The sequence below is a fragment of the Nanorana parkeri genome, unplaced genomic scaffold (assembly GCF_000935625.1).
Source record: "Nanorana parkeri isolate BGI_ZX_2015 unplaced genomic scaffold, ASM93562v1 scaffold966, whole genome shotgun sequence".
Lineage (NCBI taxonomy): Eukaryota > Metazoa > Chordata > Amphibia > Anura > Dicroglossidae > Nanorana > Nanorana parkeri.
Genome location: NW_017307234.1, coordinates 147,043 through 165,297, shown reverse-complemented (window position 1 = coordinate 165,297; position 18,255 = coordinate 147,043). Strand labels below are relative to the sequence as shown.

Below are 18,255 nucleotides of genomic sequence, written 5' to 3'. Positions count from 1 at the left end.
TTTTCAAAATAGTTGAGATATTTTAAACTTATAAATATTTTTGATGGTTTATTAATATTTTGTGAATGTTTTTGTGGAAGGAAAAATTGGTATACATTATGCTGCACACTTTGTATTGATGTGTGAGGGTTAAGGAATCTTCCACAGCTGGATTTCATCAAACCTGCCTATAATGAACCCTCTATTCCACCCTGCCTACAGCGATTAGGATGGTGTTCTAGACATCTCTTGGATCCACATGCAATAAGCTGGTTTCGCTCTTTTCCAGTATAAAATAAAAATTTTCAGATGTATATTTTTTTTTTCCTAATTCAGAGGAATTTTGACATGGGATTAGTCAAGTTAAAAAAATGTTTCTAGAAAAGCAAAATAATAAAATCAAAGGGTATGAAAAAATATAATTATTGAATATTTCTGCTTATGCATCAGAAAAACTCAAATTTCACTATTACATTTATATTCTAATTGTTTAAATTATATGTTGGCTGTTTTCTTTCCCGTTAATGACATTTAGGGTTTATCATATACAGCACTTGTAATAGTTCCTTATTACTACTTATTAGTTCTTACATTGAATGGACAAACTATCTGCAAATATTATAAGGTAACATAACTGATGCTGAGAAAAGGAAACTTCTTCTTGGATGTTGTAATAATAATAATATACTGTTTAATAATTTATTGCTAATATTTTTCTAATAACTTTAGTTATCTGACAGTTATCAAGGTTGATTAAGGTTGGTTCCCTGTGTAAATTGTATATATACAGAGAGAGATACAGTGTTATTTTAATTTAATTGTTATTGTCATTAAAATAGTCTGCCAAATGGTTACAGGGAGACTCATTTTAAGTTTAGCAGAAATGTTTTGATTTAATGCATCCAGTAGACTTTGGACACTTAGGTCTTCATAGCACTGTCTGAAACACAAAAGTTATTCAAAAGCTCATAATGTATGGTGTATGTATGGTGTGACCCAAAGAGCCATATTATTTTTATATGCAAGAGTTTACAATGTACCTTTTTAGTGCAAGAAGTTAAAAGCTGAATTAATTTAGAGATATTCACACTGACCACATAGTTTGAATTAATTAAACGAAGATATCCTGGACCTAAGATAGCAGATTTGTTGGATTTACGTTCTTCCTGTGGTCATTGTTAGCACTGTAAAACTCATTAACCATATTCAACTTGCTAGTGAGATAGGCCGGCTATAAAGTAAATTCCTGAAGCACTGGAACGTCTCTGGTATCTTTCAAACTTAGTGTCAGCTCTTCCTTTTTTATCACAAAGCAAGAGGAAAAAAATAATAAATGGTGTGTCATTTGACTTCCAGTGTTTGAGTAATGGGACACAATACCTATAGCAAGTGATCTATCAGCCTACAGCTACAGTATGTGTGTGATGATCATGGTATCTGCATGCCATGAACGGTGATCTTTCAACTTTTCAAAACTCCTTTGGGTAATTTTACTGAGTTTTTTGCTCTGTTTTAAAGAAAAATGCCATGGAGTATTGAATGTGTGCAAACAATGTTTTTGACAGCCTGAACCGTATTAGGCATCATAATCTTAAATATATGCAAGTTAATTGTCCAGTTCTGAGGATTCCAATCTTTGGGTAACCCTTTCTTGTTGCTTTTGTGAAAGCTGTGAACCTATAACTGTAGTTTTGGGAATTTTAAGGCAACGTAACAATGATAAAATACCTGTGACTTTTAACCTATATTTTACAATATTCATATCATTTTGGTTCAGTTATAAAGCACTGTTTTGTGTTGATGTTGTTAGATTCCCTTTGTCAAGAAATCATTATTTATAGAATGTATGTAAATATGTGATTTATTTTTAATGCACTTGAATCATACAGTTCTGTGGTCAAAAACATATTATTTTTTGTTGTTGATTTCTTATGCAAACCTGACAGACCACTTGTTGCAAAAAGTGGTCTGTCAGGTTTGGGGGAAAAAATCAAACTGAAACAAGTTAGATATACATTCATAGGATTCATTCATAGCAAACCCATTATCTAACTGCAAATTTCAGAAATGGTGCTTTATGCATGTCATTAATCATCCTAAGTGATGCTAAACAATTCACTAAAGAAAAAGAAAGCACTCAAGGACAGACATCAATTTTGAGGGAATATATTTGTTAGAAGTTCTTATAATCAACTATACATACACCTGTAGTCATGCCATTGCATTTCAGTGCATGGCTCATTGTGATGGGAACATCTATCTAACCTGTATGTTATATACCACTTGGATATTGTTATGATAGTGGAAGAAGGAAGGGCAGTCTCTAGTCAGAGGGCTTTCACAGCAAGTTGAATGAAAATAACAGTTTTTGCACACAGACTGTGACAGTTGCCCTCAATATTAAACAATATTTCGGTTTTAGTTCGCTCTAATCCTCTTTTGTTCTTTTGTTATACTTAGCTTTAACCCCTATGCTCCGAGATCAACCTGCTTAGCTCCACACTTCAGGAATCTTCCAAGCTGTACCTGCCTATGCACATCATGGCCTTCATTCATTTGAGTGGAAAGTATGTCTATCAGGCTGTGGACAGGCTTTTCATTGAGGTGAATGGAGGCCGTGGCCCATATAAGCAAGTTCTGAGGATTTCTGAAGATTTTGTCAAGAAACTGGGTAGGAGAGGACAGTGAAGCTATCAGAGCAATGGGGATGTAGGTAAGGATAACCAACATTAAAAATGCTGAAGGTGGGGATTAGAAAAAGTACACTTGTGCTTTAATAGCTTTGCATCTACGTTTAACGTTATATAGACATGATATAATCGTGGTCTGTCCAGTACTCGTGCCGGAGATGTTTCTAGATGCTAATTTTTAGTAGACATGTGCACTGCCAAAAAATTTGTTTAGTTTCGTTTCGTTTTAAATTCGGATTTGGGTTATTTCGTTTTTCAGGATTCGGGTGTGAAAGTCAATTCGGATTCCGAATTCGGACGAAATTCGGTAGCGTTAGTACGAACGTTCGTTTCGTTTTCTGTTCTTATTCGTTTCTTATTCGTTTCGTTCGTTTGCAGCAAAAGTGACATTTGAGGGGGAAAAAATATTTTTCTCCTTCTCTGTCACTTTGCTCCAATGAACGAAACGAATAAGAAACGAATAAGAACAGGAAACGAACGTTCGTACGAACGCTACCGAATTTCGAAATGGAAATTCGGATTCGTTTGCATTCGTTATGTCTGTAATTCGGAATTCGGATACATCCGAATGTCCGAATTTCCGAAAATTCGTCCGAATTTCGATTCGGAACGAAACGAATCGCACATGTCTAATTTTTAGTAACAAACTGATTAGGTCTACATGATGGTTTAATCTCCTAGGCACATGTAGTAGGTGCACTTTAACTCAAAATCTGCAGTAGTCTAATTAAGCCAATAATAATTTCAGTGTAATCCATGAAAACTGATAAGGATGTATAAGAACTGCAAACTTGCTTTGCTGCATTTCATTTCCAAATTGTCTGCCTTTTGTGTCTGAACCATAAATTTGATTGCCTTATCACACTGAAATTAAGAAGAGCTAAAAATATAGAAGCATTTGTGTCTCATTTACTGGAGATGTCTGCAGGCTTTTTCTGACACTGCAAATTCTATTCATCTCTTAAGTCACCAGCATTTGGTAGCGTTCAGAGAACAAGTTGTGCACTTAAAAAGCTGTTCTGAACAACCTGTCACCACAAAGTGGAACACTCTACTTGAGATGTGGTTGAAAGGTAGACAGGATTGTAGTGATTAAACAAGCAATCATGGTGGGCTCTACATTAACTAATATTTCAGGATGGTCAATTCCTTAAACTGCTGTCATAATAAACTAAGAGCTTATAGTAACCCTTTCCCTTCTGGAAACCGTATAGAGTGTCATCTGGTATGCGGCACGGACACCCTCAGGTGCCAGCACAAATTTTTGCATAGCCTCTTCAATGTTTGGTTACCTAAAACCTGTGGTGGTCTCATGCAAACTAGATTTTTCTAAAAAAAAAAAAAAAGCCAATAGCTGGTTTTCCGCTACTCCCTTTTGGACAGTTAATTGCCCATCACCTTGAAAAATACAATCAGGATGCATAAGGGTGTAAGTCATCCCTTAGCTTTCTCAGAGGAGGTTAAGATTGGCTTATCAGAGCACCCTGGTTTTAGACACTTCCAGTGTGTTGTAGAAGTTATGTAAATCTGCATACAGGAACTTCAATTGAACCTGCGCCTAGACTATGTTCACTAAAGTATTATATTCTGAACAAAATAGTAAAGGCACTTTAAACAGCCCTCACTCACTTCTGTAGCTATAGGCAATGTAGGGAAATTTATCTTTGCAACAGATGTAATTAAATCACAACTCCTTCCCCCATTATTTTCTATATGCCACTTCATTAATGTAAACTTGTAGCAGGCATTTCTAAACTGTCCGAATGTGACCACCACCCAACTTTAGAGTCATTGTTGTGATGTTTGAGGTCAAAACACTTCATTTTTAAGAGGTCAGTGAGGGCTTGTTTTAAAGCTCTTTTTCAGCTTGTTAAGGATATGTAAAAAATGTAATGTCCATAATCTGAACACAGGTGCACTTCAAGGGTGCCTATGTTGTACTCTGAATAGTGCTTTTATGCTGTTAATTTATGTTATGCTGTGCTGTTTGTTATGCTGTTTGAATTTATACTGTTTACAGAAAGAAAGAGGTTGCTTTAAAGGCAGTTTGTAGAAAAGGAACTTTGTAGATTTCCAATGTTGACATTTTCTGCTGCAAATGCTTGCTTCCTGGTGGTCTTTGGCATCAGTAGCTTCAATGTTACTGTCCCAGAACAGGTATTTTAGCAAATAATGTCTGTATACCCTAATATGCATAGATGTTCTTGGCCGGAGACTCAGGAGTTATTAAAGCCAATGAATAAGCATAACAGCTAGGCAATTTGCACTTTTCAGGAGAGGTCAGCAAAGTTTGCATATTTATCTAAGTGCAGGTTTTTGAGGTACATAGGTTCGCCCCAGAGAAAGAGGTGGCAAGCATTTTTGTAGACCAGGACATTTCTTTAAACTTGAATAATTCAGTTAGGTTCCAGGTGTATTGTGTTGCCCTTACTTTTCTGTAACTAATCTGTAGCCTCCACATTTTAGACCAAAAACGTTAATGGGTCTATCCTGCAGCTTGGATGAAGTGGGGTAGCTGTCAGTGCTCAAGCCTTAGTGGAAATTTTGGTCCAGGCTTTTTACTTGTATCAGTATTTAGGAGACTCATGGGGGAGCATTACTGTTCTCTGCACCAGTCCAAAGACGTTTCCATGTGCGATTCTACTCAATAAGATGTGGTTGACTCTCACCTCTCTGCTTAGTGTGTTCTGCGAGAAAGTAATGTGTGACAGTAGAGGGGGGGCCGCAAGGCATCCACAAATGTTTTTTCTTATGTGGCATCACATACTGTATATTGGCAAATAAATGTGAAGCCACAGTGCTGTACCAAGACCCCTCTGAAAACTGTGGTCCCTAACTCTATTCTAACAAAGCTCCCATCTTGCGACATCTATAGCAATGAATAAACTGGAAGCAGGTGTGCCTTGAAGGTTGAGCAGGGACACACCAGAAGCCTAGATTCACTCTGTGGTAGATTAAGGCCTCCATTGTGGTGCCCTAGCTCATTAGTATATCTTGAAATATATATTGATCAGCCATAGCATTATGACCACTGAGAGTTGAAGTGATTAACATTCATTATTTCATTATTTCATTACAATGGCACCTAGAAGTGGGGAGGATATATTAGCCAGCAAGTGAACATTTTGTCTGTGAAGTTGATATGCTGGAAGTAGAAAAAATGGGCACGCATAAGGATTTCATTGACTGTGACAAGGGCAAAATTGTGATGGCTAGACGACTGGGTCAGAGAAACTCCAAAACTGCAGCTCTTGTGGTGTGCTCCCTGTCTGCAGTGGTCAGTACTTACCAAAAGTGGTCCAAGGAAAGAAAACCAGTGAACTGGTGTGGGGGGCTGGGGGGGGGGGGGGGCAAGCCTCATTGATGCACGTGGGGACCAAAGGCTAGCCGTTCAGCTCTGATCCAATAGAAGAGCTCCTTTATCTCAAATTGCTTTAAAAAAAATAATGCTGGTGCCAATAGAAAGGTGTCCAAACACACAGTGCATCGGAGTTTGTTGTGTATGGGGCTGCATAGCCACAGACCCATCAGGATGCCCATGCTGACCCATGTCCACCGCCAGAAGTACCTACAATGGGCATGTGAGCATCAGAACTGGACCATGGAGCAATGGAAGAAGGTGACCTGGTCTGATGAATCACTTTTTCTTTTACATCATGTGGATGGCTGGGTGAGTGTGTGTCGCTTACCTGGTGAAGAGATGGCACCAGGATAAACTATGGGAAGAAGGCAAGCTGGTGGAGGCAGTGTGATGCTTTGGGCAATGTTATGCTGGTAAACCTTGGGTCCTGCCATTCATGTGGATGTTATTTTGACATGTACCACCTACTACTTAAACATTGTTGCTGACCAAGTACACCCCTTTATGAAAATGGTATTCCTTGATGGCAGTGCCCTCTTTCAGCAGGATAATGTGCCCAGCCACAAAATGGTTCAAGGATAGTTTAATGAACACAAAGAGTTTGAGGTGTTGACTTGGCCTCCAAATTCTTCATATCTCAATTCATTCGAGCATCTGTGGGATGTGCTGGAAAAACAAGTCTGATTCAGGGAGGCCTCACCTCGCAACTTAAGGTACTTCAAGGATCTGCTACTGATGGCTTGGTGACGGATGCCACAGCATACCTTCAAAGGTCTAGTGGAGTATTAGGTAGGTGATTATAATGTTATGGCTGATCAGTGTATTTGCAAATGTATGCGATAAGAACCTCTGTTTTAGGGCAAATTGTTGAAACTTTTTTTTGTGTGTGCAGGAAGGTTGTTGGGATGGTGGTGTTTGTTGGTATAGTAACTGAACTACAGTAACTAGACATACTATTTTTTCGCTTCTAACTAGGGATGCACAAATACTAATATCGTTATCGGTGCCGATACAGAGCATTTTCACAACTACTTGTACTCGTGAAAAAGGCCCAATACGTAGCGCCGGAGCTTTACATTTTTTAATTACTTCGGCTGCCTCAAATCATGTGCTTGCTGGGGACCTCGCAGTAGCTATCTTTGGCACTGCCGGTCCAGATTCACATCTCTTTCTCCTCCTTCCCGAGACCAGCACAGCCCTGGAGACCCTGTCGCCTGGCACTCACCCATTCAGCCCTGGAGAGCCCCACATGCAGCCATGGTGAAACACGAACGCAGCCGTGTAGAGTCCGCAACCCACCAGTACAGCCCTGAGGAGACCTGTATGCACCCCTGGTGACACCCAAATGCAGCCCTGGAGAGACCCGAATGCTGCCCAGGTGAGCGGGTTGCCATTCTCCGTTGCTGTATAATCATGGATTGACGGGATCTGTAGCCTTCTATTGCTGATTGCCATTCTCCTTTGCTGTATAATCAGGGATTGAGTTACAGTTCTTCATAATTATAAAGAAACTGCCCTAAAATCATTAGTCTGTATTGTTTTAGAAAAAGCGTTGCATGTCCTTTTAAGAAAAAGTATCAGTAATTGGTATCGGCAGGTTCCTGAGGGAAAATACTTGTACTTGGTCTTGAAAAATGGCATCCGTGCATCCCTACTAATAACAAAACTCCTCCACTGATACCTACTTTTCAAATGGGTGACACTTTGGGGTTGATTTACTAACCTTTTAAACACACCACGAACGTGTATACACCTCTGTAGTGTGTTCCCTCCCAGCATGAGCTATGGGAGGAATCGAAACACCTTTGTAGTGTGTACACACCCAGCAGGTGTGTTGTGGAAAGCCCTGCAATGAATTGCAAGGTAATGTGGTGTAAATTAGCTCTGTTATGTTGCTTGCGTTGATGAATGCAGGAATGTAAATGCATGAGCTAACCATTTTTGTCTAAACTGTGAAGCAGCATTATATATGCATCATGTGCATGATTTTTCCATATATGGCATTAGTGGAAATATGCTTTTAGAGACTTTTTGGTTGATAAATACGTTTTGCTGTGTGAAAATCACACACAGCTGGTGTGTGTGTGTGTTTAGGTTAGTAAATCACCCCCTTTGAGTTCTGATTCATTAGGCAAGAAATTGAGCACAAGTCACATGACACACAAGTACCCAGGAAGCCAGGTCTCGCTTCCTGGTAGTGCATGCAATAGGGCAAGTCGCTTTTCTGATAAGTTGGTCACAGTGACATAGAGACCAGAAAGAGTTCACTTCTCTGTTAGTTTTCTGAAGCTGAAAATTATGCTTCAAGCTAGATGATTATACCAATGTAACATCATAGCTTATCATCATGATACTAATTTCCTTCCAACAATGTGCTTCTCACATTTATAATAAGGCAGCTATACATGATGGTCTTTTTTGTTTGTTTATGGCAAGTGGAAAAGGGTCATTGTTGCCTTTGTGGCAGCAGAGGTTGTTTGTTTTTTTTGTTTTTTTATGGTATTGACCCTCAAAGCATCTTTTGGCATACTTTATCCTTTACAATTACTTGTTTTTAAGGCTTTTCCTTCCTCTAGTTTTGACATAAGTATAGAGAGCTAAGGTTGCGCCTTCAAAGTGCAGGAAAAGTGAATACTGTGTTATCCTGTTGAGGCAGTGGAAATCCAGCTGTCTGTGTTTAAATAACCTTGCTTTAAAGCTTCATATCCATCTGTGATGTGCAGAGCTCATTGCTGGGTACCTTCCCTTGTAATCTTGCTCATCACTTGGCTTTGTGTTTGTGTTAAACATGGCTCAGAGTTCTGCTGACCTGAAAATTCTCAATCCAATTTTGTATTTGAGCTAGTAAGATTGATGTTCACATATTGCTGTGTGGATAGCACTACACCTACTGAGCATAGATAACCTGCATGTCTGTGCTTCCCATGTGTTTTTTGTTTTTTTTTGGGGGGGGGAGTAAATAAAGATGCTTTGGGGAATTGTTATGTGGATCACTGAATCCCAAAACCCAACTATGCTTAGTTAGTACTACATTCAGACAATATTGTCTTTTTCCATTTAACAATTCTAAACTTTATTTTGTGTCAGAGGCCTGTCTGCAAGGGCTCTTGGATATAGAGGAATGTCATGTTTTCTAAGTAGATGTATTTCAGTATTGCTGGATTAGTTATAAAACAGACATAGCACATAGTAATCAAATGATAACTGCACACTGTTCAGTTTTGGAATAATGCTATATGCAGGCTGATTATGATTAAACTAATAAACGGTAATAAAAATGGTGGACCAAATAAATTTGCAGCTTGTTGAATGATTTTCTGCATGATCATTTGTAATAATTCTAAATCTAAGCAATAGTTCACCATTTGTGGCAAGCAGGATTTGTTTTTGTTGTTTGCTTCTGATGGGACATTTTGAATGATTGTTACCTGCAATTAAGTTGCACAAAACAACAAAAACATTAATAGCGTTTGTGATTGATCACAATCATTTAATTGAATCGTTCATTTATCCCCAAATTGGGGAACTCTTAACACTTCCAAGGCACTGGGACCCAAAGGGTTCTGCACAGGGTTGTGTTTGACAGGCTTTGATGCTGCCCACTCTTCCCAGCTACTCCCTTGAGTGGCATCTGGCCCAACTATGAGAGTGCTTACACCTCAGCGGCTGCAGGAGATTTAAAGCGCAACTAATCCTGCCAATAAACAGTCTAAGAGAACAGTTCATTTTAAGGCATGCCAACTATCAAGGTTGTCAGTGCGTTTATTTCAACTCTCAACCAAACTTTCAAGCTCTCAAATAACTGGAGTCAAAGTTGATCACATGTTCAGCACCATGACAACTGCAGTCCAAATAGAGGCTAAGATGGCACCTTGCTTGGCTGTAAAGCTTTAGGGTTTGTAAAACGCCCTTTACACCTGATGCTTATGTGTTTCAATTCTGAAGACAGGACATGGGAAGAAATAAACAATGGAGTATATACTACCATATTTCACTGGCACCTCCAGTTGTTTAGGCACTGAATAAATATTGTAAACATTGTCATGGCAAGTGATCTTTTTATAGAAATTGTATACTATACATTTCTAGGAAGATGTTCAATTAGTAAAGTATACTTTTCTTATAGAAATACAGATCATGTTATATTTTAGCTAAAGTCTTATTACTGTACAATAATAACTGGGTGATAACGAAGTACTTTACAGGACTGCCAAGGTTAATGTGTTGGATTGCTATGTTGTAACGGTTCCAGTGTACACAAGTAAATCCCATAACTGTGGATTCCATAGAGGAAACAATGGTGTATCTCCTCCTCATTACTTCCAGAGATTTCGGGTTTGTATCTTATCTGTGCAGAAGTCTTTCAGCTGCAGGAAGTCATTGGCTGAACTTCCTGTGGATAACAATTATCAAATCACACAGATGTCATTCCATGTAGTGTAGTCTTATATTCAGGGACCGTGATAACATTGTGTAAAAACTTTACTGCAAAGGAAATTAGTTGAAAGGTTGTTAACTTTGAAGAAAAAAGTAAACCGACTAGAAGCATCATTGTTACACTGCTCTGTAGTCTGGGCATCTATATTGTTAGTTCATTACTTTTCGTTGAAGGACTATTTAAAGGACAACAAAAACTGCAGTTTGAGTTGTGTTTATGTTTTTATTTTATTTTTTCCATGTATAAAAAGCAGATGACTGTTCTTCCCAATCAGTACAGTTAACAAATGGGATGCAAAGTACAGGTTCATCTGGGCTAATGCTGGCTGTCAGACTTGGGCTGTCCTGATCCATTTCTTCTCCTAGGAACTGAATACATTGATCATGGTTTATATAAACACCTTGTTGTTCAATATACTGTGACCGCAATGCTTTTATATTGTTGTACTTAGGGAAATTCCAGTGACCTCTGTCTGATATCAAGCTTGGCTTTTAAAGCTCTGCTTGCCTTCATCTGCTCTAATGGAGTAGTGCATTGAGCAAACTGTTGGTTGCCAGTAATGGTGATCAGCAAATCACTGAAGCTCTGGTGGCTATCTTGGATTCCGCAGCTGTGCCCCACTTACCTCTGAAACTATAGGTCTATTGCATTGTGATCTGCTGCTTGCAGGTAAAAGCAAACAATCCATGACTATTAGAACCATCTGAAGTTCTCCAGCCCACCAACTAGAAAGCACCTAATAAATTAGGCCTGGTTCACACTACGCGTTTTGTCACAGCTGAATAAGCGAGACAAAATGCTTAACAGAAAAATCCCATTCATTCTTATAGCCCCGTGCAGCAAAAAGTGTGCGTTTCTAAACGCTGTTGCCTAGGTGTGGCTCAGGCCTTAATGTTAAAAATAAATAATATGGCAATAAAAATACCCCCAAATTAACTCTCCAGGTTTCAATCATTAGTCGTTTTTATGATTTGCAACCCTGACAAAATGGGGTGGCAAGTCTTTTAGGTATTTTCACTCCAAGACGGGCCATTGCAGCATTGTGTTTTGTCAGCTCATTCATTTGAATAGGATGATAAGCACACCACAACAAACCTGAAATCACTCCTGCACGATAGTATATTACCATGCTGCAACAATGTAGGTGCATTGGAAAGTGCAATAAGTTGCTATTCACAAGTAATGGCTCTACAGCATACCAACATACGTAATGTGCATTACTGCGGCACAGTGGTGTAAAAGAGCCATCAGACTAGGGCAGTGCATTTAATGTACTCACATTAACATACGTTAAGGCATGCATGCAGTCTATTTATTTAAATGGGTTTTCTAATGCACCACAATGGGCCACAAATTGATCCTGCATGTGGTAGTGCATTACCACACATTAAGGTGCAGTACAAAGCAGGTGACCATGGTTGCCATGCAGAATAAATGGCACCACAGTACACCAATGTGCATAATGTGCGTTAGGACAGTACAGTGGTGTGAATGGGCCCTGATTCAATCTTATCTTGATACTAAACTAAAAATTTACAGAAAGATTTTCACAAACTTTCTCAACAGATTTAGCAATGAGCTTGCATGCTTTGTGGCTATCATCCATCCTACCTTCATATACACATGTTCCAAGTCAGTGACTTAAAGTGCAACTTTATCTAGTGGATGTGAATGTTTACCCTGAGGTCTGCTCTAGCTATATCTGTATTCATTTGAAAATTAAAATAAGACCTTATTTTGGCATGTAAAAAAGTTAAATGAAGCATTTTAGAAAGGGGGCCACACTGAATAAGTGGACCTTGTCATTTAGGTGCAGGATTCTCTTGAAGTCATATGACGTTGCTCTGGAGCCATGTATTTAATAAATGTGGTTTGATGTTGCTGAAATGTACCTTGTGTTTATTAACATGACAGGTGAGTTTTAAGGATAAGGCTGGGCACACACCTTACAACCTAAAACTGTTTTGTAAGGAATGGGGTGTGTCATTTGTATAGGTCACATGACAATTTGTCTTTTGTAAAAATTCTATACATTTTTCAGTTGCACTAAAGAATAATCATAAATATCCAATCAATATGTCCTATATACAGCTATATTTATTTTCTAATTAATTGGCAATAATGATGAGCTAAAGAAACATTGGGTGCTGCAGTGTAATTAGAGCTGTAGGAAAGTATGGTTGCTACAATTTAGTTCAGTTTGTATATGGTGTGAACTATAATAAAACTGTATCATCTGCTATAATAGTTCCCATCACACTATGTTTGTTGCTGTTAATAAGTTATCAGGGTCATCTGTGTTGCAATAAAAATAAAAACTGTTTAGAAATCCTGTATGTTGAAGCAGTAATAAGATTGTTAGACTCTGGTGCAGACTTATAGAATACTGTATGTTTTGTGAAAGTTGCATGTTGGACCCTTTTCTGCTTATATGTAAAGTGGTGATTACTAAACCTATCAAATAGAAAACAGCATTGTGGTTTCCTTGTTTTCTGCCAGTCTTTAGCTTCACAAACTTTTAATCTAGGACCCCATCAAAGTTGGTTTAAACACAGGAAGTCTACGTTTGAATAATTGCTCAATCTATAACACAGCTGGATTAATATCCTACATTTTGCATATGTTTCTCAGACCTTTTTTTTTGTTCTTCCCCGAACAGATGATTCAGCGTGAAGCTGATGTGAAAAGTAAGGTCGCCGCTGTAGCTCTGACAGACTCTGTTCACAATGTGTGGCATCAGGAAGCCAATAAAACGATCCGAGAATGGATGAGAGAGGTAATAAGTGTTTGTTGCCGTGTATAACAAGAGTATAGAAAATAAAAGAAAATGTTGTATCACAAAAAGCTGTATGTTAAAAAAGATGTTTGAATTGTAAAAAAAAAAAAAAATGCCACAACATTTTACATTAATATCCATTTGCTGATTGGCTCTTATTGCAATGATTTGAATGGCCCCACCTACTAAACCACTTCTATTTTGGATTTGTCATGGAAGTAAGAACAGGTAGATGCCCTATTTACAAATAAGATAGAATTAGCAGTATTCTAGAGGGGGACTCTCCATCATGACCTGACTGGTTATCCTGTATCATTATATTATAATAAATGCTATTGTGTTTATACTTTGCCTTGATGATTACAAGCAAGCCTGAAACGGCCATATTAAAGCTAGAACACATGCCTCTTTTAACTCAAATCAGGGAGCCTGGGATGATTACTATGTCACAGACAGACAGCCTCACAGGTACTTTTTCCCCTACTGCAAAAGTCTTGGTAACCACCTGTTCTCCCAACTCCAGAGTTCTATAAATGTTCCTGCTCATGTTGCACCAATGTATAGGCACCCGGGCTGTTCGAAAGTAAGAGTGCAGAGAGCCAGCCAGTCCATGACACTAAAAGTGGACCCTGCAGCTCACAGCAGGTACCAGCAATTCGATCAGAGACCTTTCCAGGCTTTGATGGTACAGTGATAAGGAACAACACTTGCTATGAGGGTAAGATGCCCTTTTATCCCAGAACTTCAGCCAGCAGAGGATACTGCTGAGTAACACTTTCAATTTTAATAGGGAGAGTTTTGATGTGTGACTAAATTCCAGCCAGTCTTTTTGAAGCCACATTCAGGACAAATGCATAGATGTAGACCATGGGCCTGTAATTTTAGGCTGTTTTTACTGTGCTATGTACATCAAAGTTTGTGTGTAATCCTTTAAATGCAGTAGACCCTCAGAATTCTATGTCTAGTTTGTGCCACTGTGTGTTAACACGGTATTATGTGATGTGTTTATGTGCATTGCATTAAGGCAATGATTTCTACTTGCAGGTTGCCAGTATGTGTCACCCCATCTCAACATATCTATACTATAGAGGGGAACCCCAAGTGTCTCCATGTTATGTTTTATTGGGTCTGGCAATAGTTAGCTGCATTGTCGAAGTTAAGGGAAATTGTGCTTGAGTACCCATAACCAGAAGTTTTAAGATGTAAAGCCACTGCATTTTGGAGGCTAGCAGGCACTGTGAAGGTAGTATGTGGCACACCAGATGCCTGGTTTACAGCATCAACGTTACTTCACTTTGTCAACATTAAAGGTTTACTTTAACAACTTGGGTCCCCTTGTCTTGGTCGACATTATATCTTTTAGGTTTTTAAGTATACGTATTTTACATATATTTTGGGAACCAATAGGGCTTTAATTTGGTATAAAATCTGAATACATATTTTTTTCCCCTTCGTTTTTATTGGGAATAAATGGGAAAAACTTAGAAAACAAAATCAATTTTCTTATAAATGTTTCTAACGCAACGTTTTATGTAATTTGCACACCCTCATATTTGAATCCCAAAATATAATCATCAAAGTCCGCTTACTAAAATTGTATCACATTTGTGTGACGTTTATGTAATGTAGTGAAATGGTAGAGTTAAAAGTGATCATATGCGTTTTACTTTAGGAGAGCTTTATTCCCCTTTCAATGTTACATTACAACGTACACAGGGATGGTTTGCATAAATTGTTAGCATAAAATTCAGATAAGTACAAGTCGGGTTGACGAGAGCACAAATTAGCATGATAGTGACTTTTTCAAAGATTTGCGATTGCTAAAAATTCGAATGACAATACGTTCAGTTTGGGGAGCATTTGATGTTTGCCTATTGAGCGCACATGTCTTCTGGTCATCTGACATAATTGTTGGGACCTGGGGATTAATCTGGAAAGAGAATATTTCTATTGATATTTTGGATATACGTATAGATATATAAATGAATATACTGTATATTTTTCAATTTTTTTGGTACACTATTTTTTTATTTTACAATACTTTTTACACTTTTTTTTTTTCATGGGGTGCCTAGATCTGGACAGTGAACACAGTTTTCTGTTAAATCTTAAATAATGTTGGAAAAATTCTGATTTTATTTTTGTGCAGTTGCTGGATTTTTTTCAACACCTGATCAAAGCACCCCAAAGGCACATATAAAGCAATTGTGAGAAAATGCAGACATTCCGCACCTCCCCTCATGTCAGCGCTGGTCACCACACTGCAGCTGAGCTCTGGTGAATACAGATGACTAAAATGTCACTTTGATATTTCAATAAAATTTTAAAAAGTAAATAGTGCCTTTCAATGTATATAATACAAGACCCGGCTCCCCACCATCAGCACACATCGCACATTATCCCATACACTAAACCAAGTTATTTAATGTGCAGGTTGGTGTGAAACAGCACTTACTCATAATGTACTGTGACCTGTTCACACCACAGCGCGTCCTTGAGGTAGGTTCTGTTGTGGGGAAAAATGCAGACGTGGCATTTTTCCACACCTCACCTCATGTCAGAACCGGTCACCATACTGCATGTATGTAGAATGCTTTCATGTATGTTTACTGTGCATTTGAGAAGATTTTGGGACACATATCATATTCAGTTTATACTAAATCTAAAGCATAAAACTATTGAGTTAATAAATAAGAAATATTTGAAAATTTTAAATTGTCTTCCTTTGAAAAGTGGGGAAAACCAGCCAAGATCGATGCAGGAGAATAGTTTGGTAGTCTGGGTCACAGGCCGGGGTCATTGCAGGAGAAGAGTTTCGTAGTCAGGTCACAACTCAGTCGAGTAGTAGTAAATGCGGTAGCACCAGGCAGCACACAGAAAACAGGGTGGAGTTTAAATAGAAGGCCAGGTACTTTGAATGGCCACAAGATCAGGAGCAGGTGAGAAGCTCAGTATGCAGGACTAAACCAGATTCAAGTACAGAAACAAAATCCAAGGTGGCAAACCTGATAAGTCATGGTCCAGTGTGTGGGAGACCCAGGTTCAAAGCCAGGCAGCATCAGTTCCTGACAGGTGGATTGTTAATGGCACCTGGATGCATTTTACAGTAGCGGTTAGTGCACCCACAATGCAGCACATTCTGTACATTGTGGCAGGCTGAACTAAGGAAAAAAGTAATTTGTATTTTGTGATGCATTGGGAGCCCGTGGGCTGCCTTAACCGCTGTTTTAAAATGACGCAGGGGCAGCGATGCCCAGACTCGCGGCTACCCCCAGAACTAGCGTGTGAACTGCCAGCTGTCAGTGACGTTCAGGTCCCAGCTGATACAATCAGCTCCTCCTGGCTTCCAATGTTCCTGCAGATTGCTTCATAGGAGCACACAGTGCTTTTGCATTGTGTTTACATTGGGAGTGTAGTGACATCACGGCACTTGCTGTCAGTACGGAGGCTCTTGCAGAGATGTTGGCGATGTCCAGCCTCTCACTGCAGCAGTAAATCACTGCTATATTGATTGCTGGCTGATCATAGCTGCATAGGGGCGTTAAAATAAAAAATGTTCCCAACCAAAATTAATTCTCAGGCCGCAACAATGATATCGGATGATCTGATTGACATTTGTGTTTACTGTGCAATCATTAAATGTTCATTTAAGTGATCTCAATGTCAATTGAATTTTTAGTGATCACACATGTGAAAAAGGTGCCATGATATTAATTTGTGTCCTCAACCTGCCTTAATCTTTATGTTAGGCTAACAATTTGCGCAAATTGGTTATTTTCCCCTGTGCGCATCACAATGTAGTCTCGAAAGGGAAATAAAGTTCTCCTAAAGTAAAGCGCTTACATTCGCCTTGAGCTGTATCATTCTCCTACGTCACACTAATGTAATGTATTTCTTATCAGCAGGCTTTGTTGATTATGTATTGCAGTAAATATGTGGGGGTGCACTATTTATGTGAACATTGTTTTGGGAAAAATTACAGAAAAAAATGCTTTTTGAAAAAATATATATATATTTTTTTTACTGTTGATGCCTTGTCAGCCTCTGATCACAGCTATTCATGAATTGCGGAGTCTCGGGGACCACTCTCCTATATGTTCAAGGGAATACAGCCACCTTTAAGCCTGTGACACACTGCAGGTAAAGCCGTGCAGAGCGAAGCAAACCTGTCCGGCACGGAGCTTTGTGTGCAGTGTGTGAGCTGAGTACAGTCAGATGATTGACTGCACCTTCAGCCAATCAGCTTATGCGTAACAACCAGCCAGCCACCGCATGCTGAAGCGCGGGTTTATACGCGTGAGCCGATTGGCTGAAGATGACATTTTTCATCTCAGCTACGCGAGCTCTCGCAAGCTGACGTGCAGTGTGTCACAGCCTTAAGGGCTATTGATTGAGCCTACTGCAAGCAGTTCTGCTCCACTGTAACTTTTATGGTGGCGGCAATAAAAGGTTTAAGTATGCAGCTTACAATACATTAATATGATCAGTAGATATAATAATAATAGTATTCATTTATAATAATAGTAATACTAATAAATTAGGACTGTGGTATACTTAGTGTATTTGATTCCAAGAGTGGTGCCGTTTTTTTTTGTTTTGTTTTTTTAACACTCCCCTGCTCTATTTGATAAATAAATATTATTAATGGCCAGAAAATAAATGTATTCAGTTTGTACTGTCTGTTTACATTGATGATCAGTGCAGTAATACCTGCTTTCTTTGGTAGTCAGTGTTGCGCCCCCTCACTTTAGAGGTCAGTAGTGGTTAGTGGTTTGCACCCTTGCATTGGTTGTCTGAGGAGAAGTGCATCCTTTTATTGGTGGTTAATGGCAGAGGTGCCCTCTTTAGATTGGTGGTCAGTGAAAGAAGGGCCCTCTTACATTGCTCAGTAGGAGAAGGCCCCCCTTAACATTGGTGGTCACTGGGAAGAATGCATTGGTATTTACTATAATGCCCCATTACATGAGGGGGGGGGGGGGGGCGGGGGAAAAAGAAAGACACCACATGCTGG

At 39.0% G+C, this 18,255-nt stretch overlaps 1 protein-coding gene across 1 annotated transcript in view; it reads left to right on the top strand.

Moving 5' to 3' along the window:
• Nucleotides 1–18,255, top strand: part of FAM172A (family with sequence similarity 172 member A) — a 401,693-nt gene that overhangs the window by 252,958 nt on the left and 130,480 nt on the right. The window contains exon 9 of the mRNA XM_018566649.1: nt 13,128–13,244. Coding sequence (XP_018422151.1) covers nt 13,128–13,244 — 117 coding nt within the window. The remainder of the gene's footprint in view (nt 1–13,127; nt 13,245–18,255) is intronic.